This window comes from Gymnogyps californianus, chromosome 1 (assembly GCF_018139145.2).
Source record: "Gymnogyps californianus isolate 813 chromosome 1, ASM1813914v2, whole genome shotgun sequence".
In the NCBI taxonomy this organism is placed as follows: Eukaryota; Metazoa; Chordata; class Aves; order Accipitriformes; family Cathartidae; genus Gymnogyps; species Gymnogyps californianus.
Window position 1 is genome coordinate 154,020,440 of NC_059471.1, and position 16,524 is coordinate 154,036,963.

A 16,524-nucleotide genomic window follows, 5' to 3' on the forward strand; every position below is an offset into this window, starting at 1 on the left:
TATCCAGACTGGATGACTCTAAGTATCATCATGGAACTACCATCTGCCAGAATCTGAAAGACCTTTGAGTGTTGCTTTCCAAGTTCATCTTTCCAAGCAGAAAAATTGTCCCTCATCTTCATCTTTTGTATAATATTATGACATGTAATAACCAACTGTCTCCAAAATTTCTCCTTTGCATATATTTGCCTCTTGTCTTAGTTTCTCAGTTGTCCCCTATTCCCTCATGAATTTGGAATCTGTTGCAGAAAAAAAAAACACAAACCCCAAGTTTAATCACGGCAAAGCTTGCTAGAAATTATGCTGAGGGAGCAAAAAAGCATGTCTGCTAGAAGCAGACAAGGCAAAAATCCCAGTTTCATGGGTTTATAGAGAAACAAGAAGAGCAAGAGAACAGAGACATATTTGGAACCTCCTGTCTCCAGATCAGAATGCAACTCAGATGCATAAGGATTAAGCACTGGGGTTGACTGCTACTTGAGGTGCATTAGTATAGCCACTTAAAACTTTGAGTAGTTCCATCAAAGGCAAGGTTCCTCTGTTTGAAGTTAGGCAAACAAGTATTGAGCTGCATCAGCTCCAAGCTGCCGTTAGATAAATAACATGCCAATGTCCACACACCGTTAATACCACCACTCAAGAGTTTGCTGGTATTTTTTTTCAGAAGACTGAAATGGAAATGGAACTCACTGTACTCTTTTTAAGAGCATTTCCCTCAGTTGCTCAGGTGATGATGAAGAACAGCCAACTCAGTTACACTGGGTAACCAAAGAATGGTAAAGATAATCCAGATGAAGCTAGACCAAAGGTGATGTAAAATGTAAGATTATTCAATGCATTAGCATTGGAAAATTTGTAGACAGATTTCTGCAGGCTGGCTGTGAATAAGAGTGGGCAGGGCATGATCTAGCATACATACGATGTACAGTGCAGTACTGAAAGGTGCTGGATGAAGGAAGGGTTTGGTAAACCTCAACTATTCACCTAACGATAATCAGGCAATGACTGTACTGGCCAGGCAATGCATTAGAAGTCTGCATTCCCATCACAGTACCATACCTGTTCCAGAAACAATGGATATAGTTTCTTTCAATAACCTCCAACAGCTTCAGACCTCCTGAGCATAAGACTGCGATTTTTATAGAGTGAAAATAGAGCAGGTGGTACCATTCACTAACAGGGGAGCTGCCTGTCCCCTCCCTCATGACATCCACCAGATCTTCTGTGGCCCTGCCTCTTGCCCATTGTTGACTCGCAGCTAGTCCCAACACCCAAAGAAAGACCATTGTCCTCCAAGGTTGCAGGGCGTGTAACTGCACCAGGGCCCACGTGACTGAACAGGTAGCCCTTCCATTTCATTCTTCAGAGCCATCACTCTAATCCCCTGTCTAAACTACTATGCTTTGGTATTTACTTAGCTTGTTCCATTTTGTCAGTCAGTTAGGGAATTTGGGGATAGGGCTTTTGTCTGCTCTTTTTGTGTTTTGTTTTTTTTTTTTTAAATTAAAAAAAAAAAGGAAAAATGATGATGGATTTCACTCTTTACTTAGGTATTTCCTAACTACCTGTACCAAGAACAAAGACACAAACCTTCTAAAATCTTTAAGGGGTTTGTTTTTTTTCTTTTGAAGTTTGGGGTTTTCTAGCAGTACTATTTCCCTTTCTGTGCCAATTAAAGTGGCTCTGTTTTGTAACTGATAAAGGTGCCTTTAACACGTGTCCACAACAAGGAGCATTGTGTGCTGCTACAATTGTTCAATAGATGCCCAGTCCCAGACAGACGGTGCTTTATCCTCACCCAATCTTCAAGACAGCATAATTCATTGTCCTGTCAGGGATTAATGGAAGTGCCACTCACATTAGATGCTAATTCTAGTAGCAACTCTGTTACTACACTACAGATGCTACAGCTACTGCTTGCAACTAATGCTTGAAGCAGGCAGTCCACACTGGAGAAGAAGCAGGACATTCAGAAATCAAAGTGAGGAGCACAATGCAAGAGTATACGCAGAATGCAACCTCATGGTCAAGGGGAAAGAGACATTTGAAAAGGAAGACAAGGATGATGGAAAGAACAAAAACACAGAAAAACAGTAGAAGAAAAAACGAGGACAGAAGATTAAAGCAGACAAAACAAAGATCAGTAACCAAATGGGAAGTTAAAACAAAAGATCCAACACAACAGAGAAAGTGCCTTTTCTCAGTAATGGCCAACACATCACGTCATCAGAAAACCAACACTAGAAAGGTGCCCCATAATAGGGAAGAGCAGCTGAAACACGGGACATAGAGTGATGCCAGTGAGGGAACATTATTCTACAGTTGGATCTTGCCCCATTGTGCACCCCAAAGCATTATTGCCTTATAAAACTACATATGAATGTTTAACATCTTAAATAGGTATACAGTTGAGTATTGACTATTAATGAAAATAAAAGTCTCAAAACTGACTCCTGGATACCTACTCCAAGAAAAATATACCAGGAGAGGTCTGCATAAACACTATAAAAGACAGGCAATTCAGAGACAAGTTTTCAGCTCTCTCCTGGACCCTCTCTTTTTTGTTTAGATAAGAGATTTCAGATCCAAGACTAATTTGAGATGCATCCACATATGCATAAAGTGGACTGAGAAACACCTAGGCTCAAAAGAGCTTGTGCTACAGCACTTTCGTTATGTTTACCTTCTAGTACTGTGCTCATTTACCATGGTCTGTATGTGGCATAGCGGGAGAGAGGAAATCCAAGTATTGGACCTCTCTTTCTGAAAAGTCACTAGGGCATGGGAAATCTTTTGTGTTTGAGAGAAGCTCCTACATATTTACATGGATGACAAATCTAGTTAGATAACTCCATGGTCATGAAACACAAAACTTCTAATAACTAGCACTATGACATCACTAATTGGTCAAGGGAACATAGGCCTTTCACTCTGCATTTCAGAGGAGCTTTCTTACAGGAGAAAGGGAAGAGAAAGAAGGAAGAGGCTATTCAGAGATGTTTATCAAACTTGAAAAGCCAGACCCTGGCAGCAGATGGTAGATGGCAGGGAGATTTTGTGAAAAGCTAGAACAGTATAAAAATAATGGAAAGAAGGAAAGCATTATGACAGCAGGAAATACTGAAGTTTAAAGATACACAAGGAAATACATTTACACTGTCTGTTGCTCCATTAATAGATAAAAATGGAGCAATAGAATAAATGCAAGGGAAATGAAAAAGGAAGAGCAGTCTATCACTAACAAGCTTATGCACCAACAAGCAGCGTGAATCCAGGTCTTGAAATAATATGTTAGACCATAATGTTTTCAAATTTCTTCTGAGGGTTGGAGAAATGAGGTACACTGTTAACTTCTCACAAGTTTCTAGTACTTTATATTAAGAAGCTATGGTCATGGTAAAAAGCAGATGAACTATTAAACAAGAAAACTACCTCTGGTTCACAAAGTCAATGAGCTGTAAATCACGGGAAGTTGATAGGGTACACCAGGAAATTAAAACTGTATACTTCTGCCGTTCTCGTGCTCTTATTTGCCAGGGGATCCACTGCTATCGGACACCAGGAATGGACTAGATGGGTTAGGTATATCTTTGGTCTGACATGTTTGTCCATTTTTATGGCTTTCTTTATAAGTTTCTTTACTAAGAAATGACACGTGAAGGAGATGGAAGAGAATTTATTAATGACGGTATGTTTGACAGCCACTATACTGGACTAAAAAGATCTTTGCTGGAGCCAAGGACAATGTAGGTTGATACCTAACTAGTCACTCCACACTCCAAGCGAACATACTTCAGTGACACACTTCCAGGCTCAGACCTCCTTGCATCTCCATTTGCAACAGTTCTTACTATTCCCCATCTGGACCTTTCTGGGATAATACTTATTGTATTGTCCAGAAATTTTGCTGATTGTGTACCTGCATACAAATTGAATGCCAGAAGAAAATAGATATTTCTTTCTTTTGTGGTCCAAAATAATATTCCTGATTCAGAGCTACATGATGAACTTTCTCCTTTCAGTTACAGTCTCCCTTTTTTTTTCCCCTTTCCTTGTGCAACTCTGCCAGTGCAATTACCACCTCATTTGCAGTATACCTCCGGATTTCAGTACCAATGCAACCATACTTTAATGCACTCTAGAGGGATATTTATACCACCTAGCTCTAAGCACCTAAGATGGTCAAGTTATTAACCAGCTAGTCACTGCAAACTCCCTCTTTAGTCTATAGAGAAAGATCAGATCCTTCAGTCTCCTTCAGAACAAGCATATTACCATAACCTGCAACTCTTGCTACTCGAGTCATGAGATTTTTACACGTAGAAGCTCCTAGCTGCACTAAATTCCATACCGTGCTACCAAACTGACTTTAGTGGTAACTCAAGATAACGTGGATTCAAGCCTTTAAAGCATAATACACTCTTCTCTGCTACAAAGGGGCTGCCCTATAAGAGTCAAAAGAGATCAGCTCATCTTCACAAAAACCATATATCATGCTTTAAGCCCACACATAATTTTCCATAGGTGAAGCCCTACACAGTTGTGTGAATAAATTGCAAACACTTACAGTAGTTCCATTTGATTGAGCAAGATTCATTTTACGAATAAATCAACACAGGCTTAACTTCTGCCAGCCTCAACTAAATCAACTAAATAAACAAGCACTTGATGTCTAGGGATGAACAATGTCTGAGCAACATCAAAGTTTCATTTTTACAAAGTAATTTTTCTCCACCACAACTGTGTTAAAAGACAGCTTACTAGCTAGTCTTTAGTCTCATTTTTAATATGCTATTAGTATCTATAAAACAGATCTTACCTTGATCTTCTGAGGAGACTGGTGACCTGGAATAAAACAACAAATTCCAGTCAATCTTTGGTATGAAAAGGCCACAAATAAGGTTCAGTGTCACTGTGGGGAATGGGATATGGAGGGATTTGAAGGTTTTAGTCTTTATTCCTTAGAAGAGAGGGCTGGAAGGTATCTGACAAGAAAAGAGCAGAAAAGGGCAGAGACCTAGTCTAACAGCAGGTTCTGCAGACCAGAGTGGCCGTAGGGAGTCATGTCCATAAGGCAGCTGTCAGCTGCACTGTTAAGCACTCATGCCAAGAGTTTCTGTAGGTACTTGGCAAAAAACTTACCTACTACTGTTACTGTTGGAAACAGCTGACATTACTGGTGAGAAAGTCCTAATCCTCCAGAGATTATTGAAGAGACCATAATTAAGTGTGGGCCAGGAGAAAACCTCACAACTAGGAGTGGTTGAGGAAATTACAGCTTCACAGGAACTCACAGTCATTAAGGTGGCCATTTTTCCTACCATGAGTCAATGTAGTGGCTAGCATAAAACACTAGTCATAATTAATAACGGTTCATGCCATCTTCACAAAAGCAACATAAACAGACAAAAAAAAAATCTGGACAGTTGTAAGTACAGTAAAAAGCAACATAACAGCAGCAACACAAGAGTTACAGGATACCCTAACCAGGGGCTTGAGCCTCTGATAGTACTCTAAGAGAGTGAGGGGTTATGGAAGATGAGGGACCTCTCAGTGCCCCTGCTGACAAACAGAAGGGCCCCGCTGAATTCCAGGGATTTGTGTCACAGCTCGCATCACTAAGGATCACGCTCCTCATCACTTTGGTTAGCACCCACAACAAAGGAACATAAAAAGGTGTAAAGTATTGGCCCTCCATTTTTCCCTTTGCTGCAGTAGCTTGGCTTAGCAAAACTGGGGCTAACTGTACAGCCAAATCTGGGATGTGCCTTGGTTATTTAGACCAGATTGACAGCACACAGTGGACTGGACCATTGCCTCAGCACTACCCCATCAAAGATTTTCAACTGCATATATAGCCTTCCCATCCAGGTAACAAGGAGTTTGTTCCTGCGGTGAATGGGACAACCCATGCTTCCTTTCCAAGATATATCTAATTTTGCACCAATGTACAAAAATAACAAATTACTAAAGATTTAAAAAAGTTAGTGTTGCCAGCAAACAGATCAAAGCTGACATAAGAAAAGCAGCCACAGAGGGGTGAAGGAAAAAGAAGGAACAAAGGGGAAAAGTGCACATGTATATTTAACTGAGTCAGCAGGGGCTGAGGGTTGGAGGGGGGGGAAGAACGGTTAGAAACCCTGGATTTAGAGGAATAAAGGAGCTGAGGAAGGAGTCATGATCTCATTCCATAACAGGGGTCTAAAAATGAAGGTTGAGGGATTATAGGACATCAGAAGCAGATATGCAAATATGTAGATGCAAACAGGAAAGATGGAAAGAAAAGAAGGAAACTTTCCTAATGAGGTATGCAAATTTTTAGTTTTAGGAAAAAAAAAAGAGAGATTTGCAATGAAAGAGAGGAAAGAGTTACAGCACAGCTGGAGCAATGGTCACTGTGAAAGGAAAAAATGTGATTGCCTAATTAAGATTCTGACTGTGCAAGAAGCCAATGAGTCTGTATGGATCAGAATTAATTAATCCTCTACTCCCATTAAATCCTCTGATTGCTGCTGAACATCCTAGGCATGTATCCTGTTCTGCTGCCAACCAGCCCAGCTCTGCCCTTGCGCTTCAGCCATGTCTGTGGAGATACAGCGGGAATGCAGGTAACCCAGAGGATTAGCAGGCATCACTAGGACTCTGTCCCACTGCTTTGACCAGTTAGTTACAGGCCTTCCTCCACAACCTGCACCAGAAGCCCTTCTGAAGGTCAAAACACCACATAGTGTTTCCTACAAGGTTAAACAGTGCAGAATGGGCCATATCAAGAGGTGCAAATTTTTAGGTACTTAAAAATATTTTTACATGCAGGAGTCATGCCAGGTTCCTTAGCTCACGTATCCTGACTCTCTACCCATTGCTAATGCAGTATCCCACAGCATCAGTAAAATTTACTCCTTCATTTTGTTTCTTAATTGCACAGTTTCATCATCTTTCAGATCTTTATTTGAAACAATAAAATAAACAGTATAGATTATCCTATAATTTGGCTCTTCTTTATGCCTGGTAAAACAGATGTCATTAGTTCCTTAAAGCATCAACAACAGGAGAGACACTATTACAATACCACCGCCTTCTCGATTAAAACATTGAACGGAGAGATGAAAAATATGTTTGTGCATATTTCGTGTGCCCAAAATTAGTATGTATTTTTCAAAATACTACTGCCATGTACCTTTGTTGCTTTGTTGCATGCCTTGAACAGAGTGGTTGAACAGTAAGAAATCTAACAGGTACTACTGTTGCTACTAGCAGTGTTTTCATTTGAAAGGCTTCATCAAGCATCTTCTGGAACTGTGTAGCCTGGTATCCTGAGAAAATAAGGTTTATATAATCACAGCATCTTGATGTGTATGTATGCACCTCTCTGCCTCACCCTAATAAAGTTTGAGCTTGTTGGCTTGTTTCACCCATTGTTAACAGAGGGGTCGGAGAGCTAATTCCTGCTTTCACAAGGAAACACAATAGCATAAGCTCAAACTTTCTGATGTAGCTGCAAAGCCAGAAAGAGAGGTTTTTAATATCTCAGCCACAGGAAAGCCTCAGTGAGAGCTTCCACCATTGGAGATACCAAAGGTTCAACCACAATAAACTAGGCTTCCTTTGTTCCACTACTGACATAAAATATTTTGGCAAAGAGTGGTGAGGACTTTCAACATTCTCCTACAACAATTTCAGGCCATATGTTTTAGCAGGGGGAGGGATTTTCCAAACCATTCAAGTACTGGTCTAACTACGCCAAGGGGAGTCTTGCTTGTAACTATAATGTAAGGAAGCGAGGCTGCTGAAAAGTCCACACTAATAGTGTTGGGCATTTTATGCATTGTCTGGTCTACCCCATGCTTATGACAGGCTCTAAGGGAAGAAGGAAAGAAAGAAAGTCTAATGACCTGCTCTAAACCACATACACTCACTCCACAGCCACAGGGGACTTTCCTGACAGCAAAAAAATCCAGTAGATGCTCATATTTCCAGTCACACATCTTTCTCTCAGGTCTGTAGGAAGTGTGAGAGATATACTGTGGCAGCACCGGTCACCAGATGAGTGTCCTGAGAAGGGAAGATTCTCAGCTGCTAACATCCACACAGTAACCATCTATCTAACATCTGTTAGCTGCCCTCCTAGTATGATTCTAGCTGTGTGTTTGGCTGTCTTAAAAAAGCAAGTTATCATTCTCACAACCTCCATGCCTTAAAAAAGTAGAGATAAGTCAGAGATACTTCAGAGGAACTAATATGCTGTCAAGATCTGTGGTCCCACCTGGGTCAAAACACTTTGCCAAATGAAATCTTGAAGAAATTTTAATTTGGTTAAACAAAACAAATCAAACCCCCAAAATCTTCAGGAAAAGGTTCGGGCACTGCAATGTCCTGTTCTTGGCCATTTCAGAATGGAATTGCCTATTTTTTTATATCAACTGCTACTTTTTTCTGGTTTTATCTTGGTGTAAAATTAACTTGCAAAAAGAAAGGCTCATCACCCCCCCACCTCCCCAAGAGAGTAAAGAAAGGCCAGATTGTCTATGACTGTCTACATTTCCAGAATCATAAGATTAAATTAGCTCTTCTACCAAAAATGCTCTTTTCCCATGCATAAGTGTGAAAGGGAAGCCCAATTTCAAATATTTTCACTGAAGGCATTAATCTGACTTTTCTCCTGCCCTGGTTTGACAGATGCTTCATGAAGAGCTATTGGTGTAGTGACTAGTTAAGGGGAAGACAAATATTACTATGACGATAGGGAAGGGGATCAGAAGGGAGGAGGAGGGGAAGTACGTTATCACCTCCGTTTGCTTTTCATGTTGTTCCTACTCCTCCTTTTGCTGTAGGTCCTGCAGTAGTGTTCTCCTCCTGTTGCAGAGTGGCAAGCTCAACTTAGAAGAGATAACAGCACTTGCAAGCCTCAGTCTGCAAGGGAAAGCTGCACATTGCCTGTTCACCACTCCCTACACAAACAAACCAGTACCTTTTGTGCTTAACACAAAATGCACAAGGATATTCCAGGAAATGAGGTACACATATTTAGAAACGCATAAAATAGCCTGAATAATAATGTAAAAAGCCCCTAATCATACCTTTACTAGATGCTTCCAGCAAATTGGAAGACTTATGATACTGAAGGCATGAGACATGCTCACCTAAAACAGCACTGTGCCTCAGAGTTAACAGTCTGATCCAAAGCTCACTGGAATTTTTCCACTCACTCTTACAGGCTTTGGATCAATTGCTGGCAAAAATCTAATCCCCAGTATAGCCAAGGCAGCCTTCAGTATCATACAAGCCTTCCCCAAACAGCCAAACACTCACAGCTGTTTCCAAGTGCACTCTCCAATGTGCAAGCACTAGATTTATTCAGCACTGGAAGGGTGGAAGAGGGAACATTCATTTCTATATGAGGGAAAGGCAGGGACTGTCACAATTTCAAGCCTAGTCAACTGAGGCTTAGGAACCTAGAGAAATACAGCCAGCCTCCAGCAGATGAATTCTAACAAAATTTCAGCAAATGGGTACATTATTCATGAAGACAAAAGCCTCTGGAGAAACAAACCCGGAGCTGATGTAAAGCAGCTATTTTAATCAATAAACCTGTAGCAGAAACCATCTGCACCAGGCCTATTTAAAACCAGCCATTTACAATTTAAAGGCCAAATAACAATCTGTGTGCAGCAATTCTGCTGGTTTTTATGACCATTCCCCTTTTTCCCTGCTTAAGCAATGTATTTCTGCAAACTTTCTAATTCAATCTGACAATAGCTGCCTGTGACGAGGGGAGGGAAAGAGCTTTCAGATTAAAGTCATTCCTTCTCATTTTGCATGTAGATCTCTTCAGAACGGAAAGTGGCATCCCTACTGGGATTTATTCATATATTTTCTGATTGTAATCGAAGAAAATTTTTAGCGCATAAAGTATTTTTAAAATAAAGGTGAGGAAACCCCCTCATTCAGCAATCTGCATCAAAACCTCTGGAACTGGCAAGTCCCCTGCAGCCCCAGCTGAGGGAGCTATGTTCGTTCAGTAAGAGGAGAAGGCTCAGGTAAAATCTTATTGCTGCCTTCAGCTACCTAATGGGAAGGTATAAAGAAGACAGAACCAGAGTCTGCTTGAAGAAAGAGGAGGAGAAGAAGCAACAGTGACAAGTTGGGACATAAGAAATTCAGATGGGATATTAGGAAAAACTTTTTCACCATGTGGATGACCAAACAGGAGAACAGGTTGTACAGAGAGATTACTGAATCTGCAGCTTTGCAGATATTCAAAACTCATCTGGACAAGGCTCTGAACAACTTAATCTAATTGGACCTATTTTGAACAGGGGTTTGGATTAGATGACCTTCAGAGGTCCTTCCCAACCTAAATTTTTCTGCAATTCTATGAGTCTCTCTACAAAGCTTTCTGCTTTTACTATCCCAGCTTTCCTGTCATTCTTTCCTTTCAAATATTTCTCATAGACAATGGCCATACTGTCTCACACACATGGGAAAATGCTGACTAGCAATGCTCCCTGAATCTAAAAAATTCCATTCAAGTTATTTATTATTTTGCGGAAATCTGTTCGGACACGTCCTGTTAATCTGTAACAACAATCTGGAGAGCCTAATTTTTTCTAATTCTGCTAAAGGCAAAGATCGGTACTTTTTCTAGCATCTCTGTAACTTCCTTTGGCAGCCTCAGTCTCTACCTGCACATAAACCATTGCCTCAGGCTGTTCACAAACAGTCCAACATACAGCAACGTAGCTTGGTGCTTCTTAGGAAAACGAGGGCTGCTCAGGTGTATTCCTTACTGTGTCACAGGCACGTCTGTGTCCCTTATATTCTTCCATATCTTTTCTCATTACTGTCTGACTTTTTATCTCTTACCATTTCTCTGTCCACTGTAGAATGCTTTGAATGAAGGCTTGGAACACCACAATGCAGCTATACCTGAAGTTGTACTGGCACCCAGAGGAGTTGCCTGGGAATTGCTGCTTAACAAGGGCATAAAGATTTTATTGCAAAATCAGATGTAAACCCAAACATGCTTAACCTTGATTTAAAGAAGACGATGACGAAGATGACGACGATGACAAAGAAGAGAGAAATGTTCTAACACATTCAACTTGAAAAAGATAGTTCTACCTTGGAATCAAGGTCAAAACATGACCTAAGAAAGCTGGCTTGTTATTTACTTGAAAAAGAAGGTATTTCCAAATGGCCAGCAGGATCACTGCAGGGTGATAGTGGGTGGTTTGGGGTTTTTGGGGTTTTTTTGGTTTTTTAAATACTTGGCCTCTCTTTCTCTTATCACCACATGACACCAAAGTATCTCAGGGGAATGTAAGACATTCATTTTGAAGAGGGCCTGATCCAAGCTTCTTTGAAATGCTGTTCTTCCATTTCACGATTTGAATTAAATCTTCAAAATCCTCACTGACCTACCTGTCAATTGCTTGATGAATTTGGGAGTCAAAAGGCAAAGGAAAGGCAGTAGCTGACGTGGCTCTAACCCTAAAAGAAATAAAGCGAGATCTAGCCACACCATGCAATGCTTTGGCAAAAGAACAGACTGGATGTCAAGGGACTGGATGCTGTTTGAAACAACTCTTTATTAAGAAGACCTGGAACAGGAACTAAAGGGGCTAGGTATATGTACTTCCTTAACATTCTACATGAAAATCAAAAAAAGATGTTAGGTGCTATTAGGTAACAAATCACCTGGCCTCTTTCCTCAACAACGGATCTGTGTGCTTTTACTTTTTCCAGGAAAAGATTAACCCAGAGGTCATTTTGCTATGACTTTAACTTTTTATTTAACCCAGAAAAAGGAATTATTTTGGTAACCGCAAAGCCATGACAGCCACACTGCAAGAACGTCAGGTACGCTCTGATTCAGAAGTCACATCCCCACTTGGCCCTCAGGCTAGACGGAGATGAAGCACATCAGCTGCTTGGTATCTCAAGACACCACCCAAATAATCTTAGGCCAGCTTGGGTTTCTAAACAATCTTGAAGCTACCCTAAGTGGTGTGTTTGTTACCACAAAGCAAACCAGTGATTCCTGATAAATAGCCTTTAGTGGTTTGGGAGAACAGAGACTGAAACACAGGAATCCTTCAGAAACAAATTCTTGCAATTATGTTCATAAGTGGCCTGATTTTCACAAGTGTTAAGCTCTAAGCAACCCTCACTTGCTTGTCATCTTTAAAAAAAAGACACCCAAACCTCACCACAGTTAATGTGCATAACACACAGGTCCTAGGCAGAGCAGAATTGCTGAGCCCTTTACACTCCTGCTATAGAGTAATTCATGGAGAATAAAACTTATAATGGGAGTTTCAGATACGGTTTTGTGCTGCACTTTTAGATGTGCGGCACAGAAACAAGAACCTAGGAGTCAGGGTTACACTGGCTCCAAGCCACTTCTGGCGCTCTGATTTCAGCTCTTGGCATAATTTAGCCAGGTCCATCTGTCCCTGCTTGCCCATGGGCATCAACACTGCCAGGAACCTCAGCAAGGCTATGTGTTACGGCCCCGCTCCTCATGTATTTCCCTCCCTTGCACACACCTCTGTGCCAGCACTGCTAAACGCTCGCTCAGTCTCAGCTACCAAGACAAAGCTGTGGGTTTTACTGCTCCTTTCCCAGCACAGAGGAGCAGCAGGCAAGCAGGAACAACTTTTCTCCCTCCCCATTTGAATGCTTTTAAGCTTTCAGAAGTTTCTCCTCTCACATGAGAAATCCTTTGGCAGGCATTTTAAGAAGAGACAGTATCTCCTACACCCTGACATATAAGCCCGCAACCAGGGCACTGGGACACGCACCCTAGACACAGAAAAGCAAGGGCAGCTCCCTGCAGAGCAGCCATGCCAAGACACACAACCTGGGGAACATGCTCCCTGTCCCTCAGCAGTTCCCAGGTGAACCAGAGAATCTCTCCCCAACTCAAGCACACTAAACCCAGCCCACATTCAGAGGTACTTTCTGTTTCAAGCAACATTTTCCAGAAGAAATAAACCTCTTTCATGCACACCTCCACCAAGTAAAAACAGCTCACTGATACATTTTTCAAGCAGCGCTAGTGAAAAAACTCACTTTTCGTTCAATGAGTCAAGTGAAGGCTCATGCCAAAATATTGTTCCCAGCCTCATCCAAACACTCTGAACTTTGTGGGTCTAAAATACTAAATTGCAAACCTCAAGAGATGACCTATTTTCACATGACTATGCTTTTTCTCTAGCTTTTTGTTGCATAGTATTTTGACACTTTCCAGTTTCCAGCCACAGCTGAAATCCAAACATGCAGATATCTGAAGAATTAGAGAAAGTTAGCAAAGGTCTGACTTTTTGGAGTTTAACACTGTCAACTCAGGCAAAGTAGTACTTCTGTGTGATAGTCTAGAGTAGTTATTTTACCAAACTACATTTCTATTCTCTTTGCAAGCCTGTTAAACCAAAACTTAGGAATATGAACAGGGTATCAATAAATACAGTCTGAATGCATATTATGAGATGTCCTAGTGCGAAAGCTTGGACACGCTATGTATTCCAATGTGTGTGTTACATATGTACAGGACTGTGTTTCGTACCCGTGCCCTGAAGCTTATTAGTTTTGGCTTTGATAAGACAGCTTGGTACTGAGTGAGAGCACATTAAGAACCAGTCTCCTCTCCGAGCAGATGGCAGCTCCTTCTGGTAGGGACAGAGCACATGGACACAGGCTTGCTATTCCTGTGCAATGCTCAGAAAACTAGGACTGGGATGCTTTGGGTTTTTTGGTTGGTTTTTTTTTTTTCTTACTTCAACTCTTACAAATAAGTAACAGGTACACACAAATACAGACACAAGTATTACCTAAAACTACAAGGTTCACTTCTTTTCCGACTTTTACTGGACTGGAAGCCTGCCATGCTGGAGGATGTTCACCCTATATTTATAACAGTGCTTAAAGCAAGCCCAGAAAAATACATGCTTTCTTTCTGTCAGTCATCCTATATCACCCCAGTAAACCCAGCTAGCCCCTCTTCCAGTGCCTTTAATGTCACTGGGGGCCATAGGTCTTCTGTTTCCACTACATAAAGCTGAAGAGAGGGATATTCACATTCTACAGCGGCATCATTGGCTCCACTCTCTCCTCTACCCTTCTCTTGCCAGATGCAGTTACCACATGCCTGATGCTTGCAGGAAAGCAGTAGGCCCTAAAGATCAAATTATCAAATGTCATTTTCTTTTACCCAGCCAAACGGAAAACAAGGGTACAAGAAGTGACTGTCTTGATATGTTCCCCTGCCTTCTTTGCTGTAGAGCTGCTTTACTTCTCAGCACAGATTCTGCTTCTCAATCCAAGGGCTAAAGTAAGCAAGTAAGGATGGAAGCAAAGGGAAAAAAAGGATAAAGAGTTGTGACAAGAAAAGAGAAAAAAGAAAGAACTCTACTGCTTCAGCCTTGGCTATCAGCCAGAGAGCGGAAAGCAGATTTATAGCTGTTATGGTAAACCACTTAAAGAAAACCAAGGCACCAGCTATCTGTACTCTGTCAACATCAATTTTATCCTTTAAACACACACCAACAAAAAAACCTTACATTCCATGTGGAAAACTCTTTTTCATCCCCTTATCTACTGGAACTATTCAGAAAGCATTTTCAAGCCAGGTGGTAGACGTCTTTTTCAACATCCAGGTAGGAAGGTCCTTTATCAAGCACATGCGTATTCTGTTGCTTGAAATCGCCCCAAGGAGAAGAGGAGAGCTGGACTGCTTGCATTTCCCTTTTGGAAAGTGGGATGCCATTCAAGAAGCAAGATCTCTCTACAGAAGCCAATTTGTAGTCTCATGGTGTGTGGGAGTGTTTTGCATGTCACTGTCTGCCAAAATAATTTGTCAGCAGGGTGAATTTCCTCAGCTGTGCATCAGGTGTTGAGATGCTACAAAAATCATTAAGAGCCCTCATTCTGAGGGCTCAGGGGCAGGTGGGTGGGAAAAGAGGAAGCTAAAATCCCACCCAGTCCACCCCGGGGAGCTAAAATCTGAATAATAAAATTTTTTGGTAATAAGTACTGATGAGAAGAAAAACATCCTACAGGATGCAGTACAGGATGTACTCTATTTCTGCCACATATTGAAGGGGCAGAAACACAAACCCACCTCATCAGAAGTGCCTACTGTTGTTAAAACCCCTTAGCAATTCGGCACCTCAACAGCAAAGGCTGGAGACTTAATTCTGGAAGAAAACAAACACTATTTGCATTGCACTCACATACACAAATAAGGCCACACACATGCAAATCTGAACCAAATTCTGATTTCTTCCCTTTCCAATTATGGTTAACAAGAGCAGAAGAAAAAGACGGTGTCTTAAAGCTCAGTATTACTGGGAGAGGGATTGCCAGGATGATGTGTAAGTACCAAATAATAATGACTGGTGTAGAAATTTTAATAAGTAAATGTCGTGGTTTAACCCCAGCCAGCAACTAAACACCACGCAGCCGCTTCCCTCTCCCCCCTCCCAGTGGGATGGAGAGGAGGATCGTGGAAAAAAAGTAAAACTCGTGGGTTGAGATAAGAACAGTTTAAAAACTAAAGTAAAATAAAATATAATACTAACAACAATAATAATAAAAATATAATAATAATAATAATTGTAATGAAAAGGAATATAACAAAAAAAGAGAAATAAAACCCAAGAAAAGACAAGTGATGCACAATGCAATTGCTCACCACTCACTGACTGATGCCCAAGCAGCGATCTGCCCCTCCTGGCCAACTTCCCCCAGTTATATACTGGGCATGATGCTCTATGGTATGGAACATCCCTTTGGCTAGTTTAGGTCAGTTGTCCTGGCCATGCTCCCTCTCAGCTTCTTGCACACCTGCTTGCTGGCAGAGCATGGGAAACTGAAAAGTCTTTGGATAAGCACTGCTTAGCAACAACTAAACCATCAGCGTGTTATCAACGTTATTGTCACACTAAATCCAAAACCCAGCACCGTACCAGCTACTAAGAAGAAAATTAACTCCATCCCAGCCGAAACCAGGACAGTAAAAACCATGATTTTTCTACACCCCAGTTCTCTGTAGATAAGGCCAGACTTTGGCAGTAGTGACATAAAAATTCTACTAATTAACAGGGGAAGAGGTGATTAAATAAGGTTTTCCATGTATTCAATCACTTAAAGGCGACACCAGAAATTGCTGAAAGTTCATGTTAAACAGTTTCCAGAACCATCTGATTCTCGCTGTTTGCAAAGGTCCCTCAGGTCTGGTGTGTGCAATCACCATAGAGCCATGGCTCATCCCCTGACATAGCAGGGACTGTACGTGGTAACACTTTCCCTGGTCCTGCTTCTGTATCTTCAGACATCAGAGCAAAATGCCAGGATCTTCCCATGCCCAGAACCATCCCTGAGATGGTACAAACATGGCTGAAGTAATGCAAAGCCTCTTGAATCCTGAGTTGAGAACAGCTGTTCTCATGTTTACCTCACATATACAAGTCTGTACGTCATACACTCATATATATAATATATATACCATATATGTAATAGATA

At 41.2% G+C, this 16,524-nt stretch overlaps 1 protein-coding gene across 2 annotated transcripts in view; it reads right to left on the reverse strand.

Annotated features, from left to right (window-relative positions):
- Positions 1 to 16,524, reverse strand: part of DGKI (diacylglycerol kinase iota) — a 227,521-nt gene that overhangs the window by 23,684 nt on the left and 187,313 nt on the right. For both annotated transcript variants that reach the window (XM_050915190.1, XM_050915189.1), the window contains one exon: positions 4,820 to 4,845. In XM_050915190.1, coding sequence (XP_050771147.1) covers positions 4,820 to 4,845 — 26 coding nt within the window. The remainder of the gene's footprint in view (positions 1 to 4,819; positions 4,846 to 16,524) is intronic.